Source organism: Bubalus bubalis, chromosome 2 (assembly GCF_019923935.1).
Source record: "Bubalus bubalis isolate 160015118507 breed Murrah chromosome 2, NDDB_SH_1, whole genome shotgun sequence".
Lineage (NCBI taxonomy): Eukaryota > Metazoa > Chordata > Mammalia > Artiodactyla > Bovidae > Bubalus > Bubalus bubalis.
The window spans coordinates 73,983,916-74,006,842 of NC_059158.1; the positions used below are offsets into that span (position 1 = coordinate 73,983,916).

A 22,927-nucleotide genomic window follows, 5' to 3' on the forward strand; every position below is an offset into this window, starting at 1 on the left:
CCTCTCCCCGCCGTCGCCGCCACTGCGGCGCCGCCTCTCCGCCTGCCATTGCGCCGCGGCCAAGCCTCCCCACCTCGTAGGTACCGGCGCCCGCGCGCGCTACGGTTTTGCACAGATGGCAGCGACAAGTGCCGGCTCGCCGAGGGCTAGCGGGTTCCCCCGTGTCAGGGTGCGCTTGACAATAACGCGTGAATAACTTTTTTCTTGCAGCGGCCCACTGCCTCTCGGCCTGCAGCCTCCCCGCGCCCGCGTCCCCACCACGCCCCTCCGACTCCTTGCTCCCTCCGAGGTGTGAGCGCGTCGGGCCGATGAGGTGATCTCTGGCCAGCCTGGGAGCAGCGCGTGGACCGGCGAGCGGCGGCGAGCAGTTGGCGAGCGCCTTTACAATGGCCCTGACCCTGTTTGGTAAGTGCAGCCCTTTGCCCGCGCCGCCGCAGGTGGGCCGCGCCCCGGGGCTCAGAGGTGGGGCACCTGGGGAAGGGACGCCGCGGGCGGTGTCAGGCGCGGGCCGTGGCAGGGGAGTTGGGGCGCCCGGGGCGCCGGGCTAGCTCCTTCGCGCCTCTCCCATTGTTTCCTCTCCAGGCAGGGCCGATGGGCGTGTGCTCCCCTGGCCAATTCTGGGCTGGGAGGCTCTGAGGTCCCTGTGTGTTTTGTAAACGGAGGGTTCTCTAAGATGCCAAGTTGGGAACGAAGTTAGCTGGCTGTTTCCAAGCCTATGTTTCTCAAGTCGGTAAATAAAGATCCTGGAAAGTTTATTTATTTTGACCAAGATGTCTGTGCATCCCAACCTTCCTACAATTGCCAAATGCGTGTGTTGATTCCTGTTGGATTTGGGGGGAATTTTTTGGGCTCGGTGTATTCCGTTGGAAACAAGAATAAGTGGTGAACTTATTTTAATATTTGCTAAAATTGAAAATGTTTGCTCTAATGCGTTTGAGAGCAGACAGAAGGAAGTTGGTATTGAAGATAAGTAATCTCAGGAGTATATCGTTGAACATTTTACGAAAGTAGTATTTCTGTGATGTAGTTACTGTGCCACTATTGTTTCAGCAGTTAATTAAAGGTGTTTTGCTTTTCCCCCTCTCCCAAGAAGTCTGTAATGACAATGGATTGGAAAGGAGGACCAAAAATACTTTATTTTCTTTTGCAAAAACAGATTGTGTTACATATGTATTTTGCTTTAAGAAAACTCAGTATGTGAAAATTTAGATGATCAAAGTATTCAGTTTTTCAAAAAAAAAAAAGTACAATGAGAGGTACCTGATGGCTACCAAGATAGTAAGTTAATCACAACGTCAAGTTTCCAGTTACATTTTAACAATGTCATTTGATCAAGCACATTACAAGCATCACATGACACAGTCCTTTTTCATGTAAATACTTCAGAGTTTATTAATCTGCTGGAATCAAAGAGTTACTTTTATTTTTAAAATTAAATTCAGACCCAGAGAGGTTGTTTAGACTCAGAGGGCTCCTGGCCTTTTTGTGGCAAAACTGAGACTAGAATATAGTTTGCCATTGTCAGTCTAGGAGTGTATTTACTTAGCTCAAATACCTATGGTACTAGAAATGACATTTTTTATTTGGTATTTGTTGGTTGTCCATGAGTGCTTTAAAAAATGTTTCTTCTTTCTCTGAAAGGGATAATAAAAGTCTCCTGTTTTACAATCGCTTGTATCAAATATGCATTACTTAGTAGAAGTATTTCCTTAAATGTGAACTTTTTTGATACAGAGTTAAACTTTAATGGAACACTTCACTCACAGTTGATACTTCTTTTGAAGAAGCGTTTATGTTACACTGTTGTAGCTAGTACCTTGCGGTAAAACCTACTGTAGGAAATTCTCTTTTAAACTATTTTTGACTAAATTCATTTACCTTTCTAAAGAGATAGTCTGCATTTTCAAGGTTTGTTTTCAAAGATATAATTTACAAATCAATGATTTTTTAAAAGACTGGCATTCTCAATGAATAAAATGGATAAATTGAGGAGACATGGGCTATATGATGAGGCTCCTTTGAATGAATTCCTAAATTATTAAATCTTTACTGAAGGGGAGGCGAGAAAAAGAAGAGCATGGAATTTGACCTCTTGAGGAAGGTGAAAGACACCACTCCCACCTCTCAGGATGAATAAAGTGTCTTTAAAGTTTTAAAGTCATCTTGTGGGAAAATAGAATTTGGTTTAAAAATCCAATTTGGTTACAATTTTTAAGACTATTTCTCTGTTGTAAAGCAAAGTATATCTCTGTGCAGAGGCTATTTTCTAAGTAATGATAGAGCAACAGTTGATCTCAAGTGCAGTTGCACACCACTCATCAGTCATCTGAGATGTCTGTTTAAAATGTAGATTCCTTTGTCCAGAGACCCACAGAATCTGCATTTTTAGAGGAACTCCCTTGTGATTCTTACACGTTAAAGTTTGAGAACTGTTACATTAATGATAAATAGTAGATTGGCTCAAACTTGCTCAGTTCAAAATAGTTCTTTGAGTATGCTAGGAGTGGTCTCCAAGGGTTAGAAGAAATGGATTTTATTTTAGATATTACTACTTTTTAATTAATAGGCCTTAGAAGTGCCTCATACCTCTTCTTAATAACCAACTTAGAACTGAGGAACAATGAAATAAAGTTCTATGAGATGGTGAAGAGAAGGTAGGAACAAAACACTAGACAAGTGTGACCTAATCATCACGATCAGAGTTCCAGAGTTTCTACCTAAGCTTCCCGGAAGTAACCACTGCCAGGACACTGTCTTGTGTATATTGGGTGTGTTGGTTAAGCAGTTAAGGCTGGTTGGGCTGCTGTAGTAAAATAGCAAAACCTGGGTGGCTTACTCAACAGCCATTTATTTCTCACAGTGTTGGAAGCTGGGGAGTCTGAAACCAAGGTGTCATTTGGTTTACTTCCTCATGAGGGCCCCCTTTCTGGCTTGCAGATATCCATCTTCTTGCTGTGTCCTCACATGATGGAGAGAGAGGGAAAGCAGCTTTCTGGTCTCTTCTTGCTGCTGCTACTGCTGCTAAGTCACTTCAGTTGTGTCCGACTCTGTGCGACCCCATAGACGGCAGCCCACCAGGCTCCCCCGTCCCTGGGATTCTCCAGGCAAGAATACTGGAGTGGGTTGCCATTTCCTTCTCCAGTGCATGAAGGTGAAAAGTGGAAGTGAAGTAGCTCAGTCCTGTCTGACTCTGAGCGACCCCATGGACTGCAGCCTACTGGGCTCCTCCGTCCATGGGATTTTCCAGGCAAGAGTACTGGAGTGGGGTGCCATCGCCTTCTCCAGTCTCTTTTTATGAGGGCACTAATCCCATCATGAGGACCCCACCTTCCTGACTTCATCTAATCCTAAGTACCTTCCAAAGGTGCATCTCCAAATAACCATCACATTGCAGGTTAGGGCTTCAGCATATGAACTTTTTGGGAGGACACAGTGAAGTGCATAGCAGCCAGCAATAGAGACTTAGTGTTTTTGCTTTATGTTTTACATTTCCATCCAGGTTTTTTTTTTAAATAATTGTAAAGAATGATCTTTTTATAGGAAAAACTTTTAGTGAAAGTTAGATTCATTTTTTTAAAAAGGGAGCCTCTAAAATTACCTAATACATTTTTGACATTTATATACATTTTTTTGTACATTTTTTATACATTTTATAACCCGTGTGTTATAGGAACTTAGTAAAGTACCTGTCAAATTAAGCTGAAGAGTGAAGACTGTTTTATATATTGTCTTCACTATTAATCATCTTTGCTGCTTAAAAGGACATTTTTAGTGCAAATTTCCTTTTTATTCTAGGATGGAAGAACCAGATCCCAGTCCTTCATGATTTCACAGTCTCATTTGGGAGTTGAAAATGAGTGCTGTTGACGGTCCAGGAATTAGCAAACATTTTTCTTCATCTTTCAAATGAACCAGTCATCAGCATAAATACAAATAATTTTTAAATCCTAAAAACTCTCCAAATGTAGTTCATATTCCGGTCACTCGCCTTTCCTTCCTCATTTGACAAACCTCTGTAGCAGTGTGCAGGAAACACAGTCCCTGTGTTAGAGCTGACATTCCAGAACTACAGTGTTTGCACCTAGCTACCTAATTCCGTCTGGGCTTTGTTAGAACTTCTCTGGCAGAAAGTACATGTTGTCCAACAGTTGCTGGGCTAGAGGGAAAGTCTCAGATCATCTAGTTTAGGATTTTGGGGCTGATGTCTCAGCCAGAATATCCTGATTTGCTGCACTAGTAGAGCCCGAGTTGATAGAACTGGGGGAAAAACATCCTGTCAGGTCATCACTTGGCAGGAATTTCTGTCATTTATAGCTAAATGGAGCTCTGGTTTATAGCCCAGGACAGCTGGTGAGATTGGGAACTCAGTTATAATTCAGCTGGGCTAAGCTAGCCAAACCTGAAATAACTCTCTGGGTAGAATTGGCTCTGGCATTGCCCCTGCTCGCCCCGCCCCGCCCCCTTTTTTCTTCTTACCATGTAGTCACCATCATCACTGGCGTCTATCCCTTCTGATGTTTAGGATTTCACTGTAATTACTTACATTCTTTCCTCAGTCTCTCCTACTCCCATGGAAGCCCTTCATTATGCTGCTTTATTTGGCATCGTTCACTATCCTGACACACCTGTCTGTGGGTATCTTTACAGAGAGACTTTGGAGCAGTTAAATAGGGATGGAGTATTCTTTGTGATACAGTTAGGAAATTTTCTGACTTCCATGGCTGTCCTGGCAGACAACTGCACATTTTCAGTATGATTTATTTGACCAAAAGCTCATTTTATAGGAAACATCCACTTGAATATACTCTCTGTTGCCATTTTAATTTTTCAGATATTGCTCATCAAAGAATATGAAAAGCAGCAGGGTGGTCTGATATTGAAAGCCCAGCTACTTTTCTTAGAATGTGTCATCTTTTTAACTGTCATTAAAATCACCATCCTTACTTAAATGCTTGTCCATATTCTTTCTTTTATTGGTGTCAGAAGCCTAAAGTCTCAGCTTAAAATGTTTTCTTTTAATGTTTGGAGACTTGACTATGTAAGAGAGAGAAAAAAATTATAGTTGTTATAACTCTGATAGTCACCATCTGTGTACAGTGTAAGGGGAATATTGGTGGTTGCCATCTTGAGTCACATCTGTCCCTGAAATAACCATCCTGTAAGCATTCTAATCTTAGAAGATAGTGATAAGTGTAATGACAAAGTTTTAATGTATTTATTAAGAGTTTTAGTTTCTTTGAGATCAGTATTTCTCAACTTTTTTTTTTTAAGTCACCTTCTGTAAGAGGTCTTTTACACATTTTTTTGTAATCTCTCCATGAAACTTTAATGCCAAGATTCTGTTTATGGACTGTATGTACATTTGCTTTATGTGTAAAGAGAGTAATTTTTCTTTGACCCCTGGAAGCCAAGTTTTGCTCCCTTGAGGGCAGTCTTACCTCCGTTGAGAATACATGTTTGAGACTAATCTAAAGCAATCATAAGAGAATTAGAAAAATATTGTTTTATATGTCACATAATTCTGAAGGAGTGACATAGATATAATAAGTTATGCATTTTTTCACCAGATTGGTTTAACCTAAGTTTTAACAGTGTGCTTCATCTTGAGAGCAGCTATAACACAGAGTTCCTTGATTGGTCTGGGGTATGCGTAGCTTTTCTCAAAGTCCCTCCAGTAATAATAATATCCCTTGATATGGGGAATTGGTGTTTTCTCTTTTATATAAAGATCAGTAACAGTACCTTTAAAAACTTTTTTTATCTGTAATATATAAACTAAAGGGGCTTCCCCGGTGGCTCAGATGGTAAAGAATCTGCCTGCACTGCAGGAGACCCAGGTTCCATCCCTGGGTCAGGAAGATGCCCTAGAGAAGGAAATGGCTACCCACTCCAGTATTCTTGCCTGGAGAATTCCATGCACTGAAGAGCTGGGAGGCTACAGTCTATAGGGTTGCAAAGAGTTGGACATAACTGAGCAACTTTCACACTCATAATAAACTAAATGAAATCACTGTACTTAATTTCTAACCCAATGCAAGACAAATTCTCAAGCCTGGCCTTACAACCTATTACTGGTCATAAATCATTCTTACATAGGAAATGATTCCTGAAAACTTTGATTTTTTTTATATATTAATATAATCCTGCTGTACTTAAAATAGCAAAGTAGGAAAACTAAGAAAGCAGAACGATGTGACCATATTTTACATTGCAAAGTGATATTAAAAAAAGAATCATGTCTGACAAAATAAAGTTACAAATATACATTCCTAATTTAGCTCCTTACATTTAAAAAGAAGGATGAGTATTTTGTGAATATCCTGAAAAGCATTGCTTTGTATAGTCTAAAAGGGTGAATTTTATGATATGTGGATTATATCTCAACGTAAGATTGTATTAATAAAATTGTGGGAGGAGGGTAGGAAATCAGAATGAATGGAAGGAAAATTCACTTCAGTTAAACTGTAAAAACCAGAAATCTGAGACTGTTTTTAAAAGAGTGGTTTTATATCCAGGAACCTTTAGAACTGTCCATGTTTTTAGAAAGTCTTTTTTTCCTTTTATTCCCCAAGGAACAAAAAAACAAAAACTGATAGGTTAAACTACCCCTACCTGTTTTGAATGGTTGTTTTAAATTTAGAAAAGCAGGCACTTCTTGGAAAGAGTTACTGCTGACAGTGAAGCAGTTTGTGGAGAAGGGAAGATGAGTCAGGCCCGGCCTGCTGCCAACTAATGGTGGTGTGGGGCCACCTCATTGTGTTACACCCAGCTGCTCTGAAAGTGGCTCCTTTCCCTTTCCACTCTGACCTTTTACCTTATATATTTCATGGTGTAAAGCAAACAGAAAAAGGGTGTTGTTCAAGAAATACATTATCTTGCTGGAACAGATAGATCTTTCTGACCACAAACTTGACATTTCAAAAACAGAATGGATCCTCTTCTTTAAACTGCTACACTTGCCTGATTTTCCCATTTCTGCAATTAGCACATAGCTTCAGCCCTTATTCTTTCTGTCTTGTACCTCTTCTACAGAACTTTGTTTTTCACGTCCTTAATGGGTGTGACATTACTTTGTCAGAGATGCTTTTTAGGATTTGAAATTGCTTGTACTAGGTGGGACAGACAGCAGATAGGTGGTAGCTGTGCATTTAAGGGATGTATAAATATCTGCCTGATTGAAATACTTTTCCCTGCAGGCCTTTTATGGTGAATGAATTTTACACCATTATATTAAAATTAAAGCATGATTTTTTTTTAGTATATTACCTGTTAAGGAATAGCATGCTAAATATAGGCGCTTATCATCATATGCATGGAAGAATGATTTTAATTTATGGACTGAAGATCTTAAAGTAGTAAGACAAGCAAGCATTTTGACTGAGGGAACTACACTGTAAGAGAAAAGAAAGTGCAGAAGTGTTTGTCTGGAGAGCGGGGCATTACTAAGAGGGACCCATGTTGTAGGTGGTGGTGTGAATAAAAGCTCAGGACGTCTGGCATGAGGGAGAAGGAGTGGACGGTAGAGTGGGAGAAGGAAGCAGAAACAGGAACGTACTCTTTCATAATTTTCCTGAGGAGTAGCTCTGAGGCCTGGGGTGTGTTTTCCTGTTCAGTGATTTGTTTACTCATGTTTGATGAATCGAGAGCCTAATATGTGCCAGGTATTTATTAGTTCCTGTCCTCAAGGAAATTATATTTGCAGTTGAGGGTGCAGAGGAAAATGTATAATGTGCCAGAGGGCTCAGGTTGTGAAGAAAAATGAAGCAGGGTGCAGAGGATGGGGCAAGCTGTGGTCAGGGAAAGCCTCACGGCAAAGGTGGGTTTTGAGCAGAGACCTGAAGGAAGTAAGGGAAAGAGTTACATGAAGATGGGGAATTGCCTCATGGAACAGGCTTTAAGCCAGGGGTGTGCTTAGCCATTCTGAGAAACAGGAAGAAGGGCAGCGTGGCTGGAGCAGAGTGAGCCAGCCGAAGTGCTGGCAGGTCAGGACAGAGAGGCATCTGGTGGATGAGGGGTGCTGGGGTCAAAGACTATGAGGGCCCTGTCAGTACACCTCAGTGAGGACTTCAGATTTCACTCTGAGTGAAATCAAAAGCCTGTAGTGGCTACTTCCATAGCATGTGGTGTGGAGGAAAAGTCTTAGATTTTGAAGTAAGAGCTGCCTTGAATCCTTTCTCTGCCAGGTGTCAGCTAGATGTCCTAGTCTCATTTTCCGTGTATCTCAACAGGAGCTGTTAATTTCCTGCAGAAATAAATGAGATCGTGTATCTAAGATTCTTTTTTTTTTTTTCCTTCTCTGTGTCCCGGCGCTTGAGGATAGAACCTGCGGACTGCTGGCCGCAGGTACCGAAGACATGATGCCGGGGAGGGGCCAGAGCCCGTTCCCTCTACCTCCGTACATTACGCGGATCGGGACTGTACGCCAGACCCGCGCCAAGAAAAGGAGGGTTAAGATTCTTAATACAGTCATTGAAGATACATAGTACCTAATTTTGTCACTTAGTGTAAATTCTAGCAAAGATCCAAGATATCAGTAGAGTTTCTCCATTTGTTTATTTCACAAGTCTGTCAACCCACTTGAAAAAGTGGTTCTGCAATATTTCTGCTTGTATGTGTGGTTAAATACTTGCCACAGGCCACTGTAGACTTTGAGAATGCTTGAGACCTGGTTCAGTGACCAGATAGACTTCTGATAGTGGTGGATGCTTGGTACTTTCTAGTATGCTCCAAAAATGTAAAAAAAAACAAAAACAAAAACAGAACACTGGCCAACAGGCAATGCTTCTCCTTTGGGAGGTCATCCAGAATATGAGCAGATCTAGCCTCAGTCCTCATGGCACTTAAAAGTATTAAGGAGTGTAAACTCAATGACTGGCACATAGTAGGTGCTCAGTCCAAATGTATTGAGTGACTAAGTGAATGAAGAACAAACATTTAATAATGGACTGTTACTCTGTATACTTACTGTGAACAACCTTGTGTGCATGAGCAGTCATGTCTGACTCTTTGCAGCCCTATGGACTGTGGCTCACTGGGCTCCTCTGTCCATGCGATTCTTCAGGCAAGAATACTAGGGTGAGTTGCCATTTCTTCCTTCAATGATCTTCCTGACCCAGGGATTGAACCCATGTCTTTTGTGTCTCCTGCATTGGCAGGTGGATTCTTTACCACTGAGCCACTCAAGAGCCTTGACTCAGTTTAAACATTTATCTTTTTTCCTCGTTTATTATTTTGGGTTATTCATATTATATTAGAGTCCATAACTGGAAACTCAGACCTGCTTTTTTTTTTTTAATTTTATTTTGTTTTTAAACTTTACAAAATTGTATTAGTTTTGCCAAATATCAAAATGAATCCGCCACAGGTATACATGTGTTCCCCATCCTGAACCCTCCTCCCTCCCCATACCATCCCTCTGGGTCATCCCAGTGCACCAGCCCCAACAGACCTGCTTTTTAGAAATTTATTCAGTTCAGTTGCTCAGTCTCATCTGACTGTTTGTGACCCCATGAACTGCAGCACACCAGGACTCCCTGTCCATCATCAACTCCCGGAGTTTACCCAAACTCATGTCCATTTGCTTCTTTACCTGAAATCCTCCAGTGAGCCCTCATCACCATTAAGTCCAAACTCCCTGCCTGTTTGGTTTTGTCTCATCCCCTCCTCAGAGGTTGTGTTTCAGGCATACTGAACAACGGGATGTTTCCAGAAGGGATTGTGCCCAGTGTGGCTGTGGCATCATTTTGCAAGCCTTTCTTTGCCTTAACTACCTTCTACACATCTTGCAAAACTCACCTTGAATAGTCATCTCTTTTAAGAGGTCTTTATGAGTTAGTAATGGCTTATCTGGTGGCTCAGATGGTAAAGAATCTGCCTGCAATGCAGGAGACTGGGGTTTGATTCCTGGATTGGGAAGATGCCCTGAAGAAGGGAATGGCTACCCACTCCAATATTCTTCCTTGGAGAGTTCCATGGACAGAAGAGCCTGACGGGCCACATTCCATGGGGTCACAAACAGTCAGACACGACTGAGTGATCATCACAGCACCTTTTCTGCACAGGTAGTGCTGTATGCCCATCTGCCCTGGCCCTTATCATGTGATATAATGGTTAGCTTGTATTCCCCTGTGTAACCCATTAGATGAAGTTCTCTAATGGGAAAGCTGTGTATTTCTTCTGTCTTTAACAACCACTGCATTGTTGAGGGCTTCCCCCATGGCTCGGTTGGTAAAGAATCCACCTGCAATGCAGGAGACCCCAGTTCAATTCCTGGATTGGGAAGATCCACTGGAGAAGGGATAGGCCACCCACTCCAGTACTGTTGGGCTTCCCTTATGGCTCAGCTGGTAAAGAATCCACCTGCAGTGTGGGAGACCTGGGTTTGATCTCTGGGATGGGAAGATCCCCTGGAGAAGGGAAAGGCTAACCACTCCAGTATTCTGGCCTGGAGAATTCCATGGACTGTATAGTCCATGGGGTCACAAAGAGTTGGACAAGATTGAGCAATTTTCACTTTCACCATCATTGATGTATCAGTTCAGTTCAGTCGCTAATTCGTGTCCAACTCTTTGCGACCCCATGAATTGCAGCACGCCAGGCCTCCCTGTCCATCACCAACTCCCGGAGTTTACTCAAACTTATGTCCATCAAGTCGGTGATGCCATCCAGCCATCTCATCCTCTGTCGTCCCCTTCTCCTCCTGCCCCCAATCCCTCCCAGCATCAGTCTTTTCCAATGAGTCAACTCTTCGCATGAGGTAGCCAAAGTATTGGAGTTTCAGCTTTAGCATCAGTCCTTCCAATGAACACCCAGGACTGATCTCCTTTAGGATGGACTGGTTGGATCTCCTTGCTGTCCAAGGGACTCTCAAGAGTCTTCTCCAACACCACAGTTCAAAAGCCTCAATTCTTCGGCGCTCAGCTTTCTTCACAGTTCAACTCTCACATCCATACATGACCACTGGAAAAACCATAGCCTTGACTAGATGGAGCTTTGTTGGCAAAGTAATGTCTATGTTTTTTAATATGCTGTCTAGGTTGGTCAAAACTTTCCTTCCAAGGAGTAAGCATCTTTTAATTTCATGGCTGCAGTCACCATCTGCAGTGATTTTGGAGCCCAAAAAAATAAAGTCTGGCACTGTTTCCACTGTTTCCCCATCTATTTGCCATGAAGTGATGGGACCAGATGCCAAGATCTTAGTTTTCTGAATGTTGAGCTTTAAGCCAACTTTTTCACTCTCCTCCTTCACTTTCATCAAGAGGCTTTTTAGTTCCTCTTCACTTTCTGCCATAAGGGTAGTGTCATCTGCATATCTGAGGTTATTGATATTTCTCCCAGCGAATCTTGATTCCAGCTTGTGCTTCTTCCAACCCAGTGTTTCTCATGATGTACTCTGCATATAAGTTAAATAAGCAGGGTGACAATATACAGCCTTGATGTACTCCTTTTCCTATTTGGAACCAGTCTGTTTTCCATGTCCAGTTCTAACTGTTGCTTCCTGACCTGCATATAGGTTTCTCAAGAGGCAGGTCAGGTGGTCTGGTATTCCCATCTCTTTCAGAATTTTCCACAGTTTCTTGTGATCCACATAGTCAAAGGCTTTGGCATAGTCAATAAAGCAGAAATAGATGTTTTTCTGGAACTCTTTTGCTTTTTCCATGATCCAGCGGATGTTGGCAATTTGATCTCTGGTTCCTCTGCCTTTTCTAAAACCAGCTTGAACATCAGGAAGTTCACAGTTCACATATTGCTGAAGCCTGGCTTCGAGAATTTTGAGCATTACTTTACTAGCATGTAAGATGAGTTGTGCGGTAGTTTGAGCATTCTTTGGCATTGCCTTTCTTTGGGATTGGAATGAAAACTGACCTTTTCCAGTCCTGTGGCCACTGCTGAGTTTTCCACATTTGCTGGCATATTGAGTGCAGCACTTTCACAGCATCATCTTTCAGGATTTGGAATAGCTCAACTGGAATTCCATCACCTCCACTAGCTTTGTTTGTAGTGATGCTTCCTAAGGCCGACTTGACTTCACATTGCAGGATGTCTGGCTCTAGGTGAGTGATCACACCATTGTGATTATCTTGGTCATGAAGATCTTTTTTTGTACAGTTCTTCTGTGTATTCTTGCCACCTCTTCTAAATATCTTCTGCTTCTGTTAGGTCCATACCATTTCTGTCCTTTATCAAGCCCATCTTTGCATGAAATGTTCCCTTGGTCTCTCTAATTTTCTTGAAGAGGTCTCTAGTCTTTCCCATTCTGTTGTTTTCCTCTATTTCTTTGCATTGATCATGGAGGAAGGCTTTCTTATCTCTCCTTGCTATTCTTTGGAACTCTGCATTCAGATGCTTATATCTTTCCTTTTCTCCTTTGCTTTTCACTTCTCTTCTTTTCACAGCTATTTGTAAGGCCTCCTCAGACAGCCTGACTACTTAATAGCTCAGCAAGAAATGTTTGAATGCATGTTCGATGTTACAGTAGTCTACTATATTTATTGTATTTGGAAGTGAATTTTCAGGCCCAAATATATATGATGTCCACCCTCTATTTTTCATAATTTTTTGTTCATTTGTTAATTAAAAAAAATAAATTGTTATACCATCCCTTGATTCCACACTCTTAATATGGAATCCCCAACTGAAAGCTCACAGAGGCTTGGATAAAATGGAAATCTCTCTAGGAGCAGATTCTTTGAGATTTAACTATAGTATTACTAACCACCAGCAGATGTTTTAAATTATTTGGTATAATTAGATAACAAATTCTAGTTCATTAAACTATTGTTCATTTTCGTTTCAATAGTACAAAAGAGTTGTACATAATTTAGCTTGGTTTGTTCATGTTTTACCCTCACAGTAGGGAACATAATCAAATTGAATTGGAATTGAATCGAAATTCAGTATGAAAATGGCTAACAACCTTTTAGAAGTCTGAAGATAAAAAGAGTATTATCTTTTTCTCATAATCATAAATTTGTGTGCTACAGGAACATTCCTGTTAGTTTTGGTGTATTTATTAGAAGAGCAGATAAAAACAACAGTTTCAGCATTCATATTTTTAAGTGGAAAGATTTAAAAGAAAACTTTGTTTATTACTTATTAATACCTCTCATTGTTCAAGAAAGAATTTGAGGTGGTTTCCAGAAGAATACAATGCAAGGGGATTGAAAATAGTGAGCGTGGGCATTCCTTTTTCTCTTGTCTTGTATCAGTTTCTTCCTCTCCCCTGAATCCTGGGTGGTTTCCTCCTGATGACCGCTGTGCTTTCCTGTTCCGTTGGAGAAAGCATTTCCTTGACGTTGGAACCCTCACACTGCAAGCAGTCCTGAGTTTTTATTGGCCTTCTTACCAGAGATCTATTCAAACGGCTTTGATGTGCCCCACCTCTTCTTTCTGCACAACTGCTCTTTCACTCTCCTCTATACCCTCTCTTCCCAGCCACTGTATTTTATCATAATTGATTATAAGGCATTTGTGAATGTCATTCATTCTCTAGTGAAAAAAGATTGACAACTGTGAAAGGAAAAACTGTTCTGACACTTAAAACAACAAGGAAGACTTTCATCAAGACTATTTGCAGTGGGTGTCAAGACCATGACAGTAGGCAAGAGAGATGAGGCTGAACTCTGAATATGAGAACAAGTGGGGTTTTATAAGTCAAGGAGCAGGTTGGTGGGGGGTGGTCAGTGGATGGAGAATTACTAAGAGGAACCAAGGGTAGGGGGAGTTCCTGTTAAACTGACCTAACAGGATCTTGCTGAGGGCAGGCCAGGTGGTCAGATATCAAGAGTGAGGGGCAAGGAATTTGATTAAGATATCAGGAGGGATTGGATATCAAGGGTGGGGGATTCTTTCTAAAGTGACTTAGAATTCTTGCTTAAACTGGGCAGTGCAGGCCTGACAAGGCTGGGGGTCAAGGTTAAGCCCTTAACAAATGGGCTTAGAAAGTGAAAGTGAAGTCGCTCAGTCATGTCCAACTCTTTGGGACCCCATGGACTGTAGCCTACCAGGCTCCTCTGTCCGCTACTCTGTCCATGGGATTTTCCAGGCAAGAGTGCTGGAGTGGGTTTCCATTTCCTTCTCCAGAGGATCTTCGCGACCCAGGGATCGAACCTGGGTCTCCCGCTTTACCGTCTGAGCCACCAGGGAAGTCTTAGAGGAGCCTAACTAAAGTTTGGTCAAGAAGAGCCTCCTCTCACAACCTTACATTCTGCTTCTGTTTGGCAGTGCTTTATCAATTCGTAGCCAGTCAACAGTGGCTTCTCCTTAGTCATCCTGTTTGATCTTTGCACCGTTTGCTGTTTTCGATTGCCTCTGTCTTCTTTAAATGTTTTTTCTCATCTTTCAAGCATTGTATTCTCCAACTATTCTTTTCTTGTCTTTCACTGTTCCTCAGCTCTCTCTCGTTTGCTCCCCGTCACGTCTTTTCAAGAATGGACCTTCGTTTCTCACTTGGGAGTATCTAGGCTTCCACAGTGCCTGTGGCTGGGTGATTCCCAACTCTCCATCTCCAACTCTGCTCTTCCATGCCCTTCAAATCTCTATCAGGATTTCCTGTAGTTACTTCCAATTCCACACGTTCCCAGCCCCAAATCCTTAGCTTTTGTCTTTCCATCCTCTCTCCCTTGTCTCTAGTGCATGTTAGCTGCTAACTCTCAGTTTGATCTTTGCAGTAGCCTCTGATCTATTCCTTCTCTATATTCAGCTCTCTCAGTACCACAGTTCAGGCTCTCCACCTCCTGCCACCCATTCAAAAGAAATCCCTTCATCTTCTGAACTCTATCATTTTATCCATGAATCTCCTGTGACATTTGACAGTAGTTATGTATCTTTATCACATCTTTTCTAGGCTGATGGTTTCTGTAAAGGAAGAGGCATTCTCATTTCTGTACTCCTTCCCATGCTCGGCACATTGCTTCACATGCAGTAGGTACTCAAAAAATATTTAAGTGAATAAAAGAGTTCTTAAACCACAGTACTTATGTAGTTTAACAATATCCAGGGTAGAAACATAAAGCAGTCTCTAATTTTTTTCTATAACTTTATGATACTTTATAGTAAGCATATCTCAGAATCTCTCATATTTTTGTTATCTGATGGTCTTATTTTCAGTCTTTAAAGGAAGAAATATTTGTATTTCTGCAGTACTGATTATGATTGTTTGCTTTTGGTAGCATGACTTTTCCCAGAAGTTTTTGGTGAAATTCTGGTCAAATTTATACTGCTTTGTATTCTGTAAAAATCATCTTAATCCTGGAGAAGGGGCACTAAGCAGTAGTTTCTGCAAACACAGGGCTGGCTAATCCAGGTTGGCTTGCCGGTCCTTTAATGTTGCACTGTGTCCATATTCTCCTGAAAACAGAAATGTCCTTGTGGAGAGACCATTCTCGAGTAAGAGAAGTGATGAGTTCTCCTGGTTTCATCTGTGTTCTCTGCTCTTTTAGACTTTCTCAAGCCATTAGCAAGGAGATGGTGAAGAGCCCTACTTTTTCAGGTTCTTTTTCAGACCTTGGTGCATTTGCCAGGTTCATAGGATGTTTGCATATTGGTCTGCCATTTAAAAACTGGCTTATTAAGTGTTTCTAAAGTTGCTGAATAGAAGTCGCTAAGCAGTTCAAAAGCTCACGCTACTGATTGTTTTTCAGAATGTGCCGAAACCCAGAAAGAAAGGTGAAGTCAGTGGTTTACAGATTTTATGTATTGACAGTAATACTTCATTTAGTTGTGAAATTTGTTTATGACATTGATTTTGCCACTCTTATCAGTTGTTTTTGGTGATCCTTCATATATAAGCCTTCAGATGACATTTGTTAATGTTTTCAGATTTTAGAAGTGCTCATTATATATGTATGCAAAATATATTGTTAAAGATGAGAGCCATAAAAGAAAAATTCATGTGTTTTTTTCCGACTCCTAATGTTTAAAAGTGAACCAGAGACTTTTAAGTTCTATAATCTGAATAATAAATGATTCTCAACTTGTCAGTTCACTCTTTGAGTTGAACTTAAAAGGATAAAGAACAAGAAAAAAGAACAAGATGGATTAAATAATATGGTAATAAAAAGAAAGGAAGAAACAGAGGTTGCTGTACAGTAAGGAGACTTACCAAATACTTAGAGGCAGAGGCCTGTCATCTCGAATTTTCCAGACAGATGGCTCTGTAGTTCTCTGGAGAGAGACAAGCCTTTCTTGCGCCGCTCTCTGCCCCCACCTGTTGTTCTTCGGTGTCTCCAGACGGGGGAGCTCCTGCTCTCTTTTCTACTCAGTCTTTTCGCAGAACTTCGGGAATGGTGAGAGGAGGGACCAGTGTCTGCCCCTGTGAGGCTTCCTTCAGCTCCAGGTGCCTTTTGACTTCACTCCTCTAGTCAAAACTTTTCTCCTTTCATCTTGTTCAAGTATCACAATTGACTTGAGGGAAAACAGAGACATCTGAAAACTTAAAAATGATTTTTTAAAGTAATTTTCACATCATCAAAAGTTAGTAATAAGTCTCTACAGAAAATATCCAGTGTTTTCAGGTCCTATAATAAGCTATTTTCTGTTACCTGAAGAAGAAGGAACATTATTGTATGATATGTGTATTCAGTTCAGTTCAGTCGCTCAGTCATGTCCAGCTCTTGGCGACCCCATGAATCGCAGCACGCCAGGCCTCCCTGTCCATCACCACCTCCCAGAGTTCACTCAGACTCAATGTCCATCAAGTCAGTGATGCCATCCAGCCATCTCATCCTCTATTGTCCCCTTCTCCTCCTGCCCCCCATCCCTCCCAGCATCAGAGTCTTTTCCAATGAGTCAACTCTTCGCATGAGGTGGCCAAAGTATTGATATGTGTACTAGTGTTGGATAATTTGCAAAAGATCTGTCCCAAGTAGTTTTTTTTTTTTTATTAGTAAGGTTACATTTAAAATAAATGGGTACTTTTTTTTTTCCAACAAGAAATAGGAGCGCTTTTACAATGCAAACTACAGCTTTTTTTTTCCTTTTTAGAAGTTTTTTGAAAATTTGGGGTGACTTTTTTTCAATTCTTAAAAAAATTTTTAATTGGAAAATTGCTTTACATCAATGTTTCTGCCATACAACAATGCAAACCAGTCATAATTATGTATATTCCCTCTCCTCCTAAGCCTCCCTACGCTCCCCCATCCCACCCCTCTGGGCCATCACAGAGCTCCAGACTGGGCTCCCTGTGTTATATAGGAGCTTCCTACTAACTATTTTACACATGATAGGTATATATTTGACCGTGCTGTATAGCATGTGAGATCTTATTTCCTCACCCAGGGGTAGAACTCATGCCCCCTGCATTGGAAGGGGAGTCAACCATTGGACTGCTAGGGAAGCCCCAAACTACTACTCTCTGATGAAATAAAATTTTAAAATATTTTTATTTTATATTGAAGTATAGTTGATTAACAGTGTTGTGTTCTAGGTGTACAGCAAAGTGATTTACATATACATACACGTGTATTTATTTATTTTTTTTTCAAATTCTTACCTGTTTTTCAAATTCTTTTCCCCGGTTTTGTGTGTGCTCAGTTGAGTCTGACTGTTTGTGAGCCCATGGACTATAGCCCTCCAGGCTCCTCTGTCCATGGAATTTTCAAGGCAAGAATACTGGAGCAGGTTGCCATTTCCTACTCTAGGAGGATCTTCCCGACCAAGGGATCAGACCCATGTCCCTTGCATCTCCTGTATTGGCAAGTGGATTCTTTGCCACTGCACCACCTGGGAAGCCCCATGTTGTAAATTGTCATTCATAAAGCTCTAATAAGAAAGAGTTTTGGTGGATATAAAACTCCTAATTGTGGTGGGCCAAAGAAAATATATTTTGGGGTTGGTGGTGAGGCAACTCTAGGCCACTATGTAAGTTTACAGTGTTAATATTTCACCTTTAATGTATGGAAAAAACTATATGGTTTCTGAGTCTAAAAATAATCATATGAACATGACTCTGGGGCATTTTCCTTCACGTTAGTCTTTTGGTTTTTTCCCCCCATGTACTTTTTACCTTAACGTCAAATTAAGCTTGTAAACTTTTGCATATGAGACGCATGCGCACACACGCACGCACACACATACGCACGCACGCACGCGCACACACACACACACACACACACACACTCTGAATCTGTGGATGTATTTATTCCCCTAAACTTTAGAATTCTTGTTAACTTTCTCGATATTTTTATGAACAACAAAGAGCCTCTGCTTTGCAAGGTACTATCCTAAAACTTTGTTTGCTACATTACAAAATTAGGAGAATTATTCTTATTTCTCCACTGACTAAATGCTTTTAAAATTCCTTTGGTATGTAAAATTCTCAAGCTTCATTATTGCATAATATATTAATGTCTTTCAAGCCTAACTCATGAAGATGCTAACATCCGACGTAATGGTTTGGCTGTAACTCCAAGTGCTTTAGAAGAAAGATCTTAACCTCAAATTCACAAATGTACTTCATTACAACTACTGGTATTTGGACCCTGGAAAATTAGCCTTTAGCAAATACTTTGACTTAAAGTAACATTTTGAATATTGAGAACATTTTTAATATTGTATTGAATATTTAGAATGATTTGCTTCTGTAGCTGTACTGATGAATGAGTGAGAATATTTCTTAAGGAGTCCACAAGATGGCACTTGCCAACCTGTTTCCTCAGTTTTTCCTTAAGTTAAAGAAATTTGGCAGCAATTTAAGAAGGAACATCTAAATATTTATGTATTTTGAATGCTGAAGTTCAGATTTCCAGAAAGCTTAACTCCTTAAAATTGATGAACCTCAATTTAACATTTTCCAAAATGCTCATTTCTAATATAGGAACTAAGAGTTTTTGCTGAAGGGTTTAAGGTTCTTTTGAAAACACCCTAGGATCTGTGTAATACAAAGGGCTGCCTCCATTTACTCCATTTGCCTGTATTTTTATTCACACTTATTTTTTTAAAAATACATGATTCTTTAGTATGTGATTTATGACACATCCAGTGTGTATACAGAGTTTCTAGATGTCTTAAACTGTTGATATCTATAAGGACCTGGCTGGCCATTAGTAATCATTCTAGAATCATTGTTCTGTTTTCTATTTAAAAACAGAGAAGTTGTAATTGGAATATGGTTTAGAATTTCTGCTTATAAGTGAGATATAGTAAGTGGAGCAATGAAGAGCAGGAGGAATCTACCCAGTCGTGATATGAATTGCAGTCGACTTCATTTTTACTCCTGTGCCTTTTGTATGTTCTGTTTTACATCCTTACTGTTTACATTAATGTTGTTAGGGAATGGTTATTGAAATTATGTTGATGTTGGTAAGGCAAGTTTTATATTTATTGTTTTGTGAAATCATGTGCATAATTTCAGAGAAAAGAGCTATATTTATAAAAGACTGAGACAAGAAAGTATATCCAGTGAAATTTAGAGCAAATTAGGTTTAGGTCTTATAGCAGTCCACTGGTCTGATTTTTCTTAGCCTCATCATAAAAGTAGTCAGTAGAATCAAAGGCATCAAAGGCATATCGTGAAATAAAAACAGTAAAAGGATTTTCTGTTGAAAATTGTCAAACTTGGAAAATCTTAATTGAAGCTTTTCATCAGATATTTTAGATGGTTAGGAAACTAGTCATTTTTTACCATTCAAATGAAGGTTTGTGAAGAAAGAGTCTTTTTTATATAGAGAAAGAATCACTAAGGATTTTTTTAAAACAATTATCATACGTGCCGGCTGCTAAGCTTGCATAATGAGTGTGTGCCGTGGGTAGGCTGCACATTCCTTTGTCAGCTTGCCCTTTCCTGTATCAAGGATTTAGTATTTGGTTTCAGGTTGCCATCATTTACATCACACTGTTTTGCACAAGATCTCCTTTAAAAACTGATTATATAACACCATCTCTTTAAAGTCCAGTAATTTTCATTGAATTTATGTAAACATTGAATTTAAGCTAAATTAGTTTAAGCTGAGGAACTTCCTGAGACATGTTGGTCAGAGAAATGTAATATGGGAACCGATGTAAGAGATGTACACACAGCACCAGGGCTGATTTATCTGTTGGCATCTTTGAATACTGTAATCTTAAGATTTTATTTTTAAAGTGCTTTGATTGTTTTTTTCATTGATGAAATGAAGATGTGATTTCATGTGTGCCTATTTCCAGTTTTTTTCCTAGAATTGAATTCTAAAGAACCTCCGAAAATGGAAAAAAAAATCAAACAATAAAAAATTTCTCTTTTACTGTCTTTAAATTCATAGTCCATATTTGAGACCATGTGAAAAATAGTTCAAATTGAAATGTGTTCTTTGTGGGTCTTTCCCATCACATCTTTAGGAGTTGTAGACGTGGATGTAATTGTCAAGGAAAGAATCTGTCTTTTCAGTTGGTTGACTGACTTGTTTTTTGTTTTGTTTTTTTCTGAATGCATGAATTCTAAAGCTTTATTCCAGATTTAGATATATTTTATTCATTTCTTCTTCTAATCTCTAACAGCGGCCTGTTTAAGTTTGAGATTTTTGGCCCTGAGATTTTTCTGGCCCATGACCAACACTGCTCCAGATAATTATTGCACCCTCTTATCCAGTTCTACTTAGTTAGTAGAACTACTGACATTATACTAATAGCAGTGGAACACTAAGGAGCCATATTTATTCCTTAAGGATTTTTTTTCCATTTTAAAGTGTCATATAATACATATATATCTAAAATATATACACACAGAAAAATATACAATAATAAGCACATCTAAGTAAAATACACAGATAAAATAGTAACAGATGGATGTCATAAGCTTGATGAATTATTACAGAATGAACATACTCATGTAATGACTGCTTGGGTCGGGAAATACAGCATTGTCAACATCCTAGTCTCCTTCAGAACCCTTCCCCCTCTGGCCCCTCCTGTCTCTCCAGAGTTTATCACTGTTCTAAATGGCTAACACTATAAATTTAGTTTTGCCTTGTTTAGATAGCATTTTTTCTTTGTGGTGGTGATGATGAAATGCTCTTTTACACCGAAGTCTTAAGTGTAGAGTCCAGTTCAACCAGGTAAAATGCTTTTGAATCTCATAGATGGGGAAGGAATTGTATATGCGGAGAAACACTGTATTTTAAAAATATATTTTAAATTATAAAATTGTAAAAGTGAGCATGGTATTTCCTGGCATGTAACTGTCCCTTTAAAATTACTAAAAGACCTTAACAACAGGTGCAGGTAATGCTGTTGCCTGCAGAAGAAGGGACCTGCAGCAACACAGCCTCACCCGGGGCTTTTCACACTTGGAACCAGAGGCCGAGGACAAATGGGTGGGGTTAGGGGTTGCTGGGAAATGTTTGTGACTCATAATCTGGTACAACCATAAGCTTGGCATTTCTTTGAACTAAATGTTGTCTCTTAAAAATTAGTGTGAGTTTTGATATTTTGACTTTTTAATGTTATTTCATATCATCAGTACATGTTATTATTGTTTTCCTTTGTTAATTTGTTGTTGTTCAGTCGCTTAGTTGTGTCTGATTCTTTGTGACCCCAGGGACTGCAGCATGCCAGGTTTCCCTATCCTTCACCATCTCCCAGAGCTTGCTCAAACTCATGTCCATTGAGTTGGTGATGCCATCCAACCATCTCATCCTCTCTTGTCCCCTTCTCCTCCTGCCTTCTATCTTTCCCAGCATCAGGGTCTTTTCCAATGAGTTGGTTCTTCTCATCAGATGGCTAGAGTATTGGAGCTTCAGCATCAGTCCTTCCAATGAATATTTAGGACTGATTCCCTTTAGGATTGAGTGGTTTGATCTCTTTGCTGTCCAGGGGACTCTCAAGAGCCTCCTCCAACACCACAGTTTGAGAGCATCAGTTCTTCGGCATTCAACGTTCCTTATTGTCCAACTCTCACATCCATACATGACTACTGGAAAAACTATAGCTTTGATTGTATGGACCTTTGTTGGCAAAGTAATGTCTCTGCTTTTTACTTTTGAATATGCTGTCTAGGTTTGTCATAGCTTTTCTTCCAAGAAGCAATGTCTTAATTTCATGGCTGCAGTCACCAAGCACAGTGATTTCGGAGCCCAAGAAAATGAAGTCTGTCACTGTTTCCATTGTTTGCCCATCTATTTGCCATGAAGTGATGGGGCTGGATGCCATGACCTTAGTTTTTTGAATGTTTTTTGAGTTTTTAGCCAGCTTTTTCACTCTCCTCTTTCACCTTCATCAAGGCTCTTTAGATCCTCTTTGCTTTCTGCCATAAGCGTGGTGTCATCTTAGTTAATGGACAGATGCTAATGAACTGGCTGTCATATTTGGAATTGTCACTGCATTGAATTAAGGAGTGCTCAGACTCATATATAAATTTGTTAACACAAATGGGAGGAATTTTTTTTTTATTGCTTTGTGAGATACGTTTAGGCAGTCATAGGAGGGATGCTGAATAGCCTGGGCAATGTTTTTGTACTTAGTGGGAGTTTTGGTAGGTGTGACCTTGCTGAGAAGTTAAATTGCTTTGTCATATGAAAATGTTTGTTAAAGAGGTGTTTTCTGTGACAAAAAGATACTGCTGCTATGAATGATACAGTGGTTTCTGAAGTGCTTAATGTCCTTGATGCTGAGAATCTTCATATAATTTTACCTGTCATCTTCCAGTCTCTTGCATGTATGCCTGTGGACATTTTTAGTTTACCTCATAACTTCTGTCTTATCATCCAACGCTTTGCAAAATGACATGTCTACTTAGATGATGTTATTATAAATATATGAACAAAGACCAAATTATCAGCATTCTTATCCAGCTTGACGTTAAAGAGCCAGATTAGTTTTTTCAGTCAGTTGCTTATATAGATCTTAGAGTACATTCAAGATATCATTTGATGGTGACACCTTTCTCCAGTTGAGTCTCTCCTCTTGCCAGAGCTGGATTAGCCTATATCCAAGGGACAAAATTTGGCCACATTTC

General features: G+C 40.1%; 1 protein-coding gene and 1 non-coding gene across 5 annotated transcripts in view; one reads left to right on the forward strand and one right to left on the reverse strand.

Annotated features, from left to right (window-relative positions):
* Positions 1-271: 271 nt before the first annotated feature.
* The window catches only part of CHN1 (chimerin 1), a 202,051-nt gene continuing 179,395 nt past the window's right edge, over positions 272-22,927 (forward strand). For all 4 annotated transcript variants that reach the window (XM_044933506.2, XM_044933518.2, XM_006073585.4 and 1 more), the window contains exon 1: positions 272-405. In XM_044933506.2, the coding sequence (XP_044789441.1) occupies positions 387-405 (19 nt within the window). In that variant the 5' untranslated portion in view covers positions 272-386. The remainder of the gene's footprint in view (positions 406-22,927) is intronic.
* LOC112583094 lies at positions 8,297-8,447 on the reverse strand. Its single transcript, XR_003107442.3, has one exon. It is a non-coding gene; the product is annotated as a small nucleolar RNA SNORA57 (small nucleolar RNA).